Here is a 12,347-nt window from a genome sequence, read left to right on the forward strand (position 1 = left end):
GATGCAATGAAAATTAATGAGAGTTTTAAAAAATATGAGGTCTGCTTGGTTGAAATGTTTGATCCTTCTTTTGATGTAAGGTTAAAAAAAAAAAAATGAATATTATAGGATGGAGTGATGTATGTTTCATTGAAGTTGTGAGAAACTTAGGTTAGACAAAAAAAATAAAATAAAATAATAATATTAATCTTGGGGGGGTATATATTGTAAGAAATGGTTTCCGAAATATTGGGTATATCCTTTTATAAATATATTAGAGGTATAGGATGGAAGAATGTTTGGAAATTTGAATGAGGGGGGAAGTATATAATAAAGAATTATAGTAAATATGGGTATTTAGGGTATTGAAGAATGGATTGACTGCAGGAGAATTTAGTGTTGGTTGTTTGAAAGATTAGAGAAAGAAAAATGAGTATGTTATTGCCTGTGGGGAGTTTATTTTTTGCTCAGTAATATGTGCGTTTCAAAGTTTGCATTTGTGTTAGGGGAGGGGAGGGTGGGGGATGGGAATAGGGGGGATGGGGAAAGAGGGGAGGGGGGGAGACTCATATATTGGTTTAAGGAAAAAGAAAAAACGTATATTTTATGTTTGAGTGGATTATATATGTATTTTATATTTTATTTGTAAAATGGGTTTTAAAATTTTTTCTTTGAATGTAAATGGCCTTAATCACCCTATAAAAAGGAAAAAGGTATTGGAATATATTAAACAACAAAATATAGATATATGTTTCTTGCAAGAGACACATTTGTCTGGAACAGAGTCTATGAAGCTGACAGATAAGTGGATAAAACAATGTTTATTTGCACCAGCGGTAAAAAAGAAGGCAGGAGTTGCAATATTGATTAATAAAAAATGTCCAGCAACATTTAATATGGTTAAGGCAGATCCTCAAGGAAGGTGGTTACTTGTTGACATGAGCATGGGCAGTAATACAATGGCGTTACTAAATATATATGCACCTAATTCAAATCAAAGTGAATTCTTTAAATCTCTACAACAGTTAGTTTTACCACTGGCTACTACTAATTTAGTGGTGGCTGGGGATTTCAATGCTGTTATAGATCCAATAATGGATAAAAAGCCTAGTAGAATAATGAAATCAATGGGATTAGATAATTTGGTACAAGTATGTAATTTAAAAGATATATGGCGTATTCTTCATTTTAATGATCGGGAATTTACATTTTGTTCACATGTTCATCAATCATTCTCAAGAATTGATTATATTTTTGTTTCAGATCAGATGGTACAGCAAATTATAAAAGCTGACATAGAACCAATAGTAATATCTGATCATGGTGGTATATGGATAGAAGTTAACTTAGTAGATCCAGATAATTCCAAACCTGTATGGAGGTTTGATAATACATTGCTTGCTGATTCTAAATTTTGCACAGAATTTCAAAATAAAATAAATGAATATTTTAGACTTAATGATTTAGAGGAAATTTCGATTGGAATTTTATGGGATGCTTTCAAAGCAACTATGAGAGGACAAATTATATCATATTCTGCATATAAAAAGAAACTGTTAAGAAAACAATATGTGAATTTGGAAAAAGAAATTAAGAATTTGGAATTAAAATTGGTTAATAAATGGGAACAGGAGACATTTCAAATATTGTTAAAAAAAAGTGTGAATATAATGAAATTTCCTCTGGGTTAGTAAGGAAATATATTTTTGCTCAGCAGGTGGTGTATTATGGTAGTGCAAATAAGGCTGGAAGATTATTGGCAAATTATTTAAAAGCAAAGAAAAGGAAGGAGAAAATAAGCATAATTAAATATGAGTTAGGAAATTCTCATTCTCAAATTGGAAATATATTAAAACAATTTTTAAAATATTATAAGTCATTGTATTCTTCGGAGTCTTATTTAAATAAAGAGAAAGACGGGATGGATTTTTTGAGTTTAGTTGAAGGTCCTAAGGTTCCTGATCATATAAAAAGAAGTTTAGATAAACCTATATCATTAAAAGAGTTACAAATGGCATTGAAATCCCTTAGAGTTGGGACCGCTCAAGGTGGAGATGGATTTACAGTAGAGTTTTATAAAGAATTTCAAATTTCCCTATTACCGTATTTATTAAAATTATATCAGGATCAACTGAATAAAGGTTGTATATCAGGCACTAAGGCAGAATCTTTAACTATTGTTTTGCCAAAGCCAAATAAAGATCCAACATTGGTTTCAAACTACAGGCCTATATCTTTAATAAATGTAGATGGTAAATTATTAGCTAAGATTTTAGCATTAAAATTGGCTAAAGCTCTTCCGCATATAATAGGAATGAATCAAACTGGATTTGTTGCTCAAAGACACTCTTCTAATAATACTAGACTGGCATTTCAGATGTATTATTTAACAAAACAAATTAATGATCCGGCTTTTTCGGTTTCACTAGATGCTGAGAAGGCTTTTGATCGTGTAGAATGGAGTTTCATGTATCAAGCTATGGAATGGTTTGGTATTGGATCCGGATTTATACAAATGATACAAGCATTGTACAGCTCCCCAACTGCTCGCTTATATATAAATAATAATTTTTCGGATGCTTTTAAGTTGCAGAGGGGAGTTAGACAAGGTTGTCCATTATCTCCTTTGCTCTTTGATATAGTTCTTGAACCCTTATTATTAGCTATTCGACAGGCAAAGGACATACAGGGTATTCCATGAGCTGGAGTGGAATATAAAGTATCTGCTTATGCAGATGACATCTTGCTTCATTTGAGGAATCCGGAAACAACAATCCCATGTCTACTGAAGGTCATAGATACATTTGGAAAATTCTCAGGATACAAAATAAATTGGACTAAATCAGAGATTTTACCTTTAAATGTGCATTGTACAAAAGGTATACTTGATTCTTTCCCTTTTATATGCAAAGAGGATGGAATAAAGTACTTAGGTATTTGGCTGAATAAAACTTGAAGAGACAATGAGAATAAATGAAAAATTTTTATTACAAAAAGTTACAGAGTTGTGTGAGCAATGGAATCCTTTACATTTGTCCTGGTGGGGAAGAGTACAAACTGTTAAAATGATGATTTTGCCTGTGGTTTGCTATCAATTGGGAATGATACCAGTGTTTTTTCAGGGGTCTTTCTATAAAAAATTAAATAGTATTCTGGTTAAATTTATTTGGCTGGGTAAAATTGCAAGAGTGGCTTTAGTGTCTTTGCAAAGACCAATTGAGGTGGGTGGGGTAAATTTTCCCAATTTTTATAGGTATCATCAGGCCTATATCATGCGCCAAGGTATGTATTGGGTCCTCCCAGAGCTTTTGGAACAATTACCAGAGTGGTTAAGGGTGGAGAGATCACTTATCTTTCCACTTAGGCTTGATCTTTTGCTTGGTATAAAAGTGCCTAGAATACGTAAGGACAATAGAGTATTAATGGATACTTGGAAAACATTAAGGTTTGTAGACAAATTAACTACTGATTCTATTTTAAAATCGAAACAACAGACTATTTGGGTAAACTCCAAGATACAAATAGGCGGGTTTAAGGTTGTCTGGAAAGATTGGATTAAAGCAGGTATAAGATCATTAACGGAAGTAATTGATAATGGTAAGATGCTTGAATTTTCACAATTGCAACATAAATATGGTCTGAATAAAAAACAAAGTTATAAGTGGTTGCAATTGAAGCAGGTGGGGTTCCCTGAATGGAAATCTTTAAATGATCATTACAGCTTAGAATTCTTATGTTTCCAGGCAGATTTTCTGGGTCACCAGGCCGCAAAGTGGTATAAAATTATATCTAATTATTTGAATAAGAAGCCTAAAAATGGATTAAGAGATATTTGGAGCATTGAGATTAAGCATCAGATTAATGCATCTCAATGGCCACGTATTTGGTATTGGAGAATTAAAGGTACGATGTCAGCATCTATTAGGCAAACATGGTTCTTTTTGTTGCATAGAGCATTCTGGACCCCTACTAGATTACAAAAATTAGATTGCTCTAAGTCTAATAGATGCTGGCATTGTAAAATTGAAGTTGGAACTCTAGACCATCTTTTATTTTATTGTCCATGTATTCAGGCATTTTGGATATCAATATGGGATCAAGTTAATATGTTGATGGAGAGTCATGTGGCTTTATCCTATGACATAGTGATTTTTGGAATGTGTATGAGGGCCAAATGCCAAATATCTGCAGCAAACAATAAATTATTGTTGATTCTTACGGGAGTGGGAATTCAACAGATAACAACTAATTGGAAAAACTGTTCTAGATTGAATTGTAATTTTTGGTGGAACTCAGTTTGTCATATGTATAAGATGGAAAGATTTCTTGCGATACAGAGGGGGTATTTTAAAAGATTTCAAGAGGTGTGGAGGCCATTAATTGAATATTATAACGAGTAAAGTTTATTCTTTTTCCTTAGGGGATAATATATAGAAATGGGTTGGGATGGGAGGGATAGGGAGGGAAAATATTGGAACTATGTTGTTATGAAAAATAAGGAGATATATGTAATAGGATGGGATATTTATTGTTGTGCATTACTGGGTATAATAAAATGTTTAAAGTGTTTGAGGAAGAAGGATGGGGGGAGGGACAGATTTCATGTCAGATTAATTGTATTATCAAAAAGGGATGTATAATTATATATAAATTTGGAAGGAATATTTTATTGATACGGAAAAGGGTGGGAGGTGGGGGGAGGAATAAAAACATGTATAATAATATTGTTTAAGAATGCCAAGTGTGTTATGTAAATTAATTGTAATAATACTGTACACTTGTTGAAAGAAATAAAAAGGAATAAAGATTTAAAAAAAAAAAAAAAATTTCTGTACCGTGAATCCATATCAATACAAATTTTCCTAAACAAGTCTTTAGTGGTCTGCTTTTAAATGAAATTAACCATTTCAATAGCTTGGTCCACAACATTTTTTAATTCAACTCCTATTGTTTTTGAAACAAGGACTTCTCGGTGTAGAAAGCAATGAGTTTTAACAACATTGGGAGTTTGCTGTTTTACAAACACTGCAAACCCTTTCATACAACATAAATGGAGCTCTCCATCTGAACATGTGCTATCACATTACTTCCCATTTTTCAAAGTAGGCCGTTGTAAAGTATCAAATATGTCTTTAAACCACTCTGAACTGTTTGTGGTATTACTGTATATAAAAATAAAGTTATTATTATTATTATTGACCTCTTGTAGTATCTGGTATTTCTTTGCAACACAAACATTGGTTTAATATTTGGTCTTAATGAATACAACAAATAAATGCAAGTAGTTCTGCTTTGTTACTAATGTCAGTAGATTCGTCAACTTGTTAAAGTGAAATCTGAATTCTGAAGTTTATTCCATACATTTTCTTCTGTGTCAGTTGACAGTTCTGTAATTCTTCTATGAACAGTATCATCTGAAAGGGAAATTTTGCTCATTTCTTTAACAATCTTTCTACACTTTAGCAAAATAATTGACTCTAGCAGAGTATACGACTTCATATTCTGTACAACCATTTCAGATATCTCTAAGAAGCAATTTGAGCCTTTTCAGAAACTATTGATCGTTTCTTTAAAATATTGGCTTGTTTCAATTTCTGCTCTGACAATCTTTTTAAATAATTTGAATTCTTTCCTTGAAGATGTGTTTAGTTGTAAAATGCCTTTTTTTCTTACTAAGAACTATGGCTTCATTTGATATATTTTCACCACACACAATACACGACAGGAAAGGCTGACATTTATTTCCTGTCTAAGAAAATCCAAACTTTAAATAACTGCCATGATTAATGTCAATTAGGTCTTGTTTTAACTTTACTGACATTTGTTGCTATTGCTTTTGAAAAAGTCTCGCTTTCAGATTCACTGTCATCAGTGCTGAGCTTCCTCTTTATAAATTTCATGAAGGGACTGAAGGGAATAGACTTAGTAGATAAGGACAGGTTGTTCACCCTCTCCAAGGTATGGAGAACGAGAGGGCACTCTCTAAAGTTGAAAGGGGATAGATTCTGTACGAACATAATGAAGTTCTTCTTCACCCAGAGAGTGGTAGAGAACTGGAACACACTCTTCCGGAGTCTGTCATAGGGGAAAACACCCTCCAGGGATTCAAGACAAAGGTAGACAAGTTCCTGCTGAACCAGAACGTACGCAGGTAGGGCTAGTCTCAGTTATGGCGCTGGTCTTTGACCAGAGGGCTACCGCATGAGCGGACTGCTGGGCACGATGGACCACTGGTCTGACCCAGCAGCGGCAATTCTTATGTTAGATGCAAGATGTCATAAAAATAATAAAAGAAAAAGCAGCTTTCAGTCATTCACAATGAAACACTCACAGAAAGGAAAAAAAACCCTCACACACAGGTGTGTACCAGCAGGGAGGACTAAGAAGAAAACGACGACTGGAAGAAGCACAAAGTCAGGAAACAGGCAAAAGTCACATTCGACAGTGATTGTCCCAGTGAGGCACCCTGTCCCAAAGAGACTGGGGAAAGCTGGCCCAGCTCTCTGCTTCCAGGCGCAACTGCTATGCATTGTCCGGTCCCCTCTCTGGTCCTGCCATGTGGCACAGAGGGCAATCCAGAGCAGATTGGCAATGCCCAGGCACATGCTGACCCACACTCCTGCTTGCCAGTTCACCTTCTGCGCACTCCTTCCCCTTACCTTGCTCATCTCACTTCACTCGCACATGCTCCCCAGCCTCACCACTCTTTCACTCCCACATTTCCGAGCCTTGCCACCCCTCTCTTGCACTCTCCCCAAGCCTCGCTTCTAAGATACTTATTCACAACAGTCTGGTGGCACACCTAGCCGGCTGACTGTAACGACACTTGGAATTGTAATTCAAGATACCTCTGTATCTGGTAGAATATCTACAAGAAGTTGTGGAAGACTGAGATGTCTGTGCTTTTAAGAACATAAGAACATAAGCAGTGCCTCCGCCGGGTCAGACCATAGGTCCATCCCGCCCAGCAGTCCGCTCCCGCGGCGGCCCGAACAGGTCACGGCCTGTCTGAGTCACCAGAAGGGGCCCCCTTGCCACCTTGGTTTCCCATTGAGTCCTATCTTCCCATCGAAGTCCTAACCCTCCGGTCTTGCACATGCACGACCTGGTTGGATTTCTATACTTATTACCTGGTTAGCTTTCTATACCTGTGTTACATCCCAGAACCTCTCTCAGTATCCCACGATCCCCCTATCCCTCAGAAATCCGTCCAATCCCTGTTTGAATCCTTGTACCGTACTCTGCCTGATCACTTCCTCCGGTAGCGCATTCCAAGTGTCCACGACCCTTTGGGTGAAAAAAAACTTCCTTGCATTTGTTCTGAACCTATCTCCCTTCAGTTTCTCCGAATGCCCCCTCGTGCCTGTTGACCCCTTCAGCCTGAAGAATCTGTCCCTATCCACCTTCTCTATGCCCCTCATGATCTTGAAGGTCTCTATCATATCTCCCCTGAGCCTCCTTTTTTCCAGAGAGAAGAGCCCCAGCCTATCCAACCTCTCGGCGTATGGGCAGTGTTCCAGCCCTCTTACCAGTTTCGTTGCTCTCCTTTGAACTCTCTCAAGTATCGCCATGTCATTCTTGAGGTATGGCGACCAATATTGAACGCAGTATTCCAGATGTGGACGCAATACTTTTGAAAGAGTATTATTGTTATCATTATGGTTTTAAGTTTTATCTGCAGTGTCTTCAATTCTCTCTTCAAATAAGTCATCACCCTTGCAAGGGACATTGGAGAATTGCTCCTGGACTGAAGTTTCAAATTCAGAAACTCTGAGCCAAGCTATTCAGTGCATGGTAATAGCTTAAAGCAGATGTTCTGGAGGAGACATCAAAAGTTGCTCATGCCATAAACTTTGTAGTAGTACACAAGTTCTTGGAGAGTTGTTGAAATTGCTTGAGTTGATTTGATAGTAAATATTGATGGTAATCAGACAATTCTTTAAGTAGAGATTTAAGATATATGGACATGTAAAACTGGTAGTCCCTTATCTTGTTAATGAGCATTGTAGACTAGAAGGTTCATTTACCAAATGAGTTCAATGTTCTGGCCTCTCTTCTACGGGGAGCAGACTCTATAACACATGCTTCAGAGTAGACTCCAAATCCAGGGAATGGTGTGAAGCTGAGGCCTGTCAAATCTTGGATATGTCTGTATCCTAAACATAGTGTCTATTTTTCTCAGAACTATTGGTACTCAGAAGGTAGTCAGTCTCTCAGCTTTTAAATAAAGCATCCTTGATGACTTTTGTGTAAAGGGACTTTGATGCATTCATTTGGAAGAGACTCATAGTCAAGGAGCTCAAAGAGATCAAAACGAGATTCCTTTTTAGTTTCCATTTTTATGGATAGCATCTGCCCTATCTTGCCGATGAAGCCAGTAAAAATAGGCTTTCAAGTGGGGATGCTAGGCATGGAGGAGGTGGGGAAGCAGAAGGAATACCATAAGATTCCTTTACAGAGAAGTCTGGTAGGTCCTCACTGGAATGAAGAGAAATATCAAAGTCAGATTCAACAAAGTACTCCCTTCTTGGTGTACTCTCCAAGAAGGACAATGCATGTGTCAAGTTAGTTCTGGCCAATGCTAATGCTTGGTGTCGAGCTGGTGTTCTTGAATGTATCTCAGATCAACACACTGATGCATCCTCAGGCTAATGGGAGCTTTTTTACGTGCTAAGTCCCATGATGTTCGCAGCATCACTCATGACAATGTAGAGTCTCTGTGTTGAGTCGATCCCTAAGCATGGCACTCCCAATGTGATGTAGATGAGGGCAGTGCAGGAATTGATGCCTGCGTAGCAGAAAGTTGGATGACGGTCTCTGAATCTCCAGCCATGCTTGATGTTGCAGGCTTTCAGTGAACTCTTTTGCATAAGGGAACAAAGGACACAGTCAATATCCTAATGCTCAGGACCAAGACACTGGACACACTTGTGCAGATCAGGATACTAGCTTGATGGCATGATATCAGTCGATCCCAGTATGTCAATGCTGATGTACTTATGCCCATCCCTGAGAGTTTGATAGCCAGACATACTAAACTTTCCTCTTTCACTGGTTATTTTCATTCTCTGTACCTTTCACTATGAAGTCTCATCAAGTTTAATCTTCTCAGTTATTCAGCAATACACTTCTCCCTCTGTATTCATGGGGGTTAGGGGCAGAGCCGGCCCACAAATATTAAAAAATAATAATATTTGGGCCGGTTCTGTCCCTAACCCCCGCTTCCCTCCGGCTATTTTAAGCCCTGTAAGCCCCCCCTTAAGCCTTACCTGGTAGTTTAGCGGGTTTTCGGGGCAGGAGCGATCTTCACATGCTCCTGCCCTGTGTAGATCGTTCATAGGAAATGGCTGCCTTGCTCCCGTCGTAGTCTCAAGAGACTACGGGAGCTCAAGGTAGCCATTTCCTATGAGCAATCTGCACAGGGCAGGAGCATGGGAAGATCGCTCCTGCCCCGAAAACCCGCTAGACCACCAGGTAAGGCTTAAGGGGGGACTTACAGGGCTTATAATAGTCCCAAAAATTAAAATATTGGTTTTTTGTTTTGTTTTAAAACCGAATAACTGAATCTGCAGATGCAGAAACCACAAATTCGGAGGGGGAAGTGTATATGTATTTTGAGTTTCTTGTAATGAAAGACCACCTCAAGTTTAATGCTTACTTTGGGTACCACCAATAGCTATCCCTACAATATAAGCATTTTGTAACATTGTTGTAAAGGAGATGGACAAATTACACAGGCCAACCCAAAAATTTTCTTGATGCCTTGGGGTTTTTTTAAACCTGTTTCTGGATTTATTTGGGGGCACTGATTTAGAAAATTTCATTGGATAGACCACATCAGCTCTAATTTCTTAGATATGGTTGAATTTATTAATTTTTTTACCACTATTTAAAAGATCTCTTCTGCAAAATCAGATTGGCCTCCAAGGGAATATATGATGGTTGGAGGACAAAATGTAATTAATGAACCTTTGGTAGCACGAGATATAATCATATTGCCACCATTACATATAAAGCTAAGCCTGATGAAACAATTTGTAAAGGCTTTGAATAAAGACGGTTCATGCATTGAATACAAAACGCATATGTTATCTGGTCTTACCATGGGAAAAACTGAAGGTAGGAATTTTCGATGGTCCGCAGATCAGACAACTTATAAATGACCCCAAAGTTCATAGCATCAATGAATGAAATCGAATCATGTGCCTGGCCTTCATTTGTTCTTGTGGTGAAAAACTTTCTTTGCAACAAGGCCGACAACTACACACAATTAGTAGAAGATATGCTCTTTCATTTCAACAGGCTTGGCTGTAACATGAGTGTTAAAGTCCATTATCTGCACAGTCACTTAAACCGCTTTCCAGAGAACCTTGGTGACTTAAGCGAAGAGCAAGGTGAAAGATTTCACCAAGACATAAAAACAATGGAAACCAGATACCAAGGAAGATGGGATGCAAACATGACGACAGACTATTGTTGGAATCTTATGCAGGATTGTTCTGGCAGATCACACTTTCGGAAGACTTACAAAAGGAGCTTCTTGTGTGTTGAATGACTGGAAAGTTTGTATTATAAACTTGTGTCTTTGATATGAAATAAATAGATTTTCATGTTGTACACTTTTCTTTTAATGTTTCCTTCATGCTTAAAATATATTAATTTAATCACTACATTAAAATATCCTGATTTTTAATGGCGAGCAGAGTGAAGAGTAGTATATGGCACATATTCTGTATCTCAAAAACTAGAGCCGATAGGAGAAAACTGGTGCCATTTTTTTGAATCAGGTCAAATATACCCAGAAACATGTCTTAAGATTTGAGGCACCAAAACGAATGTTGGCCAGTGTTATTAACCTGTGATCTATCACATCAAATTTTTAAGCCAACAGCAAGAAGCATTCTTCTTTTGGGAAGCCTTTGCAGGTTAAAACCAAAGTGGTATGGATATTGTGCTTTGGATACTCATACTTCTCTAGCTCTTGGGTTGGGAAGGGTCACTTGAGATACTGCTAAGTTAAAAAAACAAAAAAACAAACAAACCCTCCAGAGTACAGACAAAAGGCCAAAGCATTATTAGGAAACGGAAGGTAATGTCAACTCTTACCTGGTTATAGCTGGCTTTGGCATTGCCTTGCACCTCTGGGCTCACATACAGAGCAGTACCGACCATCCCTGTTAAGGTGCCTGTGTAAAGAGAGCTACGTCAAACAGTTTCCATGTTAAAAAACATCTCAAATTATGCAGGCTTCTTATCATGGTAATATCCATACCCTACAAAAAGTTTTATAACACATTTTCATGGTCAATGTTCATCATTGCAAATGGTTTATTTCTATACTGCGATACTTTCAACTTATTCCAATACTTCAATGTTTACAAATACATTCTATTTATCTTATGTTTCTCTCCCCTCCTCAAATCCTCCTTAGCATTCAAAATACAGAAAATATCCACTTTAGACAAAAACAGTCTTAATGGGGATGGGGGTAGAAAATAGGGGAGTAATGATGATAAAAGAATTCCTAACTCAAGAATAGGGTATTGGATCCAAGATGGCCGACGGTCTCGGAGGCTGAGCAGTACGCCGGAGGAGACTGTTTGAAATTTTCCCCGGAGCGGAATTACTCACTTGAAAATGCCGAAGAGGAGAGGCCGCAGCGCCGCTGGAGCCTCGCGGCGTTCTGCGGTCCCCTCTTTCGGCAATATCGAAGAACTCCTGCGTCGGATGCAGGATATCCCGGCAGCGTCGGCACCCCCGCTGGAGACGCCTCAGAGGGGCGGAAATGAGGCGATCTCCTTGGGGCTAGAGACTACGCTGAGCCCCGACGCTAGGGCACCTCCCCCACCTCCTCAGGTTACCAGCTCCCCACGAGTGGAAGAGCTGCCGGAAGAAGGCAAGCACCTATCCTCGGAGGCTAGGAAGAACAGAGAGAGGAGCGAGGAGATGGACTCCCTGAGTTCTCAGGTGAGTCCAAGAAGTACCGAGGACTTGGAAACATCAGGGAATATCCCAGCCCAGCAGAAGGATTGCCAGGAACAGCTAACAATTGGTGAGACTATTCAAATTTCTAATCTTTCATATGTTATAGAAAAACCCAGAGAAGTAACACTGGATTCAATTTGGGACCTAGTTGCTGACCTAGCAAAGTCTGTTAAGCCCCAGCTTTTGCAGCTGGAAAATAAAATCATTCTTCAAGAAACTGAGATAAAAAATATAAAGGTTGAAATTGACGATTCCAAGAATTCTATTGTGAATATACAACAGGAGTTAAAAGCATCAAAACAGCTTAGTGATGCATTAGTAAAAGATAACACAAATTTGCGCAGAAAACTGGAAACTTTGGAGAACTTTTCTCGTAATAATAA

At 38.1% G+C, this 12,347-nt stretch overlaps 1 protein-coding gene across 1 annotated transcript in view; it reads right to left on the reverse strand.

The window, feature by feature from the left end:
- The window catches only part of EIF2AK4 (eukaryotic translation initiation factor 2 alpha kinase 4), a 271,684-nt gene that overhangs the window by 136,583 nt on the left and 122,754 nt on the right, over window positions 1-12,347 (reverse strand). Inside the window, exon 18 of the mRNA XM_033953235.1 lies at window positions 11,086-11,165. Coding sequence (XP_033809126.1) covers window positions 11,086-11,165 — 80 coding nt within the window. The remainder of the gene's footprint in view (window positions 1-11,085; window positions 11,166-12,347) is intronic.

The sequence above is a fragment of the Geotrypetes seraphini genome, chromosome 7 (assembly GCF_902459505.1).
Source record: "Geotrypetes seraphini chromosome 7, aGeoSer1.1, whole genome shotgun sequence".
Classification (NCBI taxonomy): domain Eukaryota; kingdom Metazoa; phylum Chordata; class Amphibia; order Gymnophiona; family Dermophiidae; genus Geotrypetes; species Geotrypetes seraphini.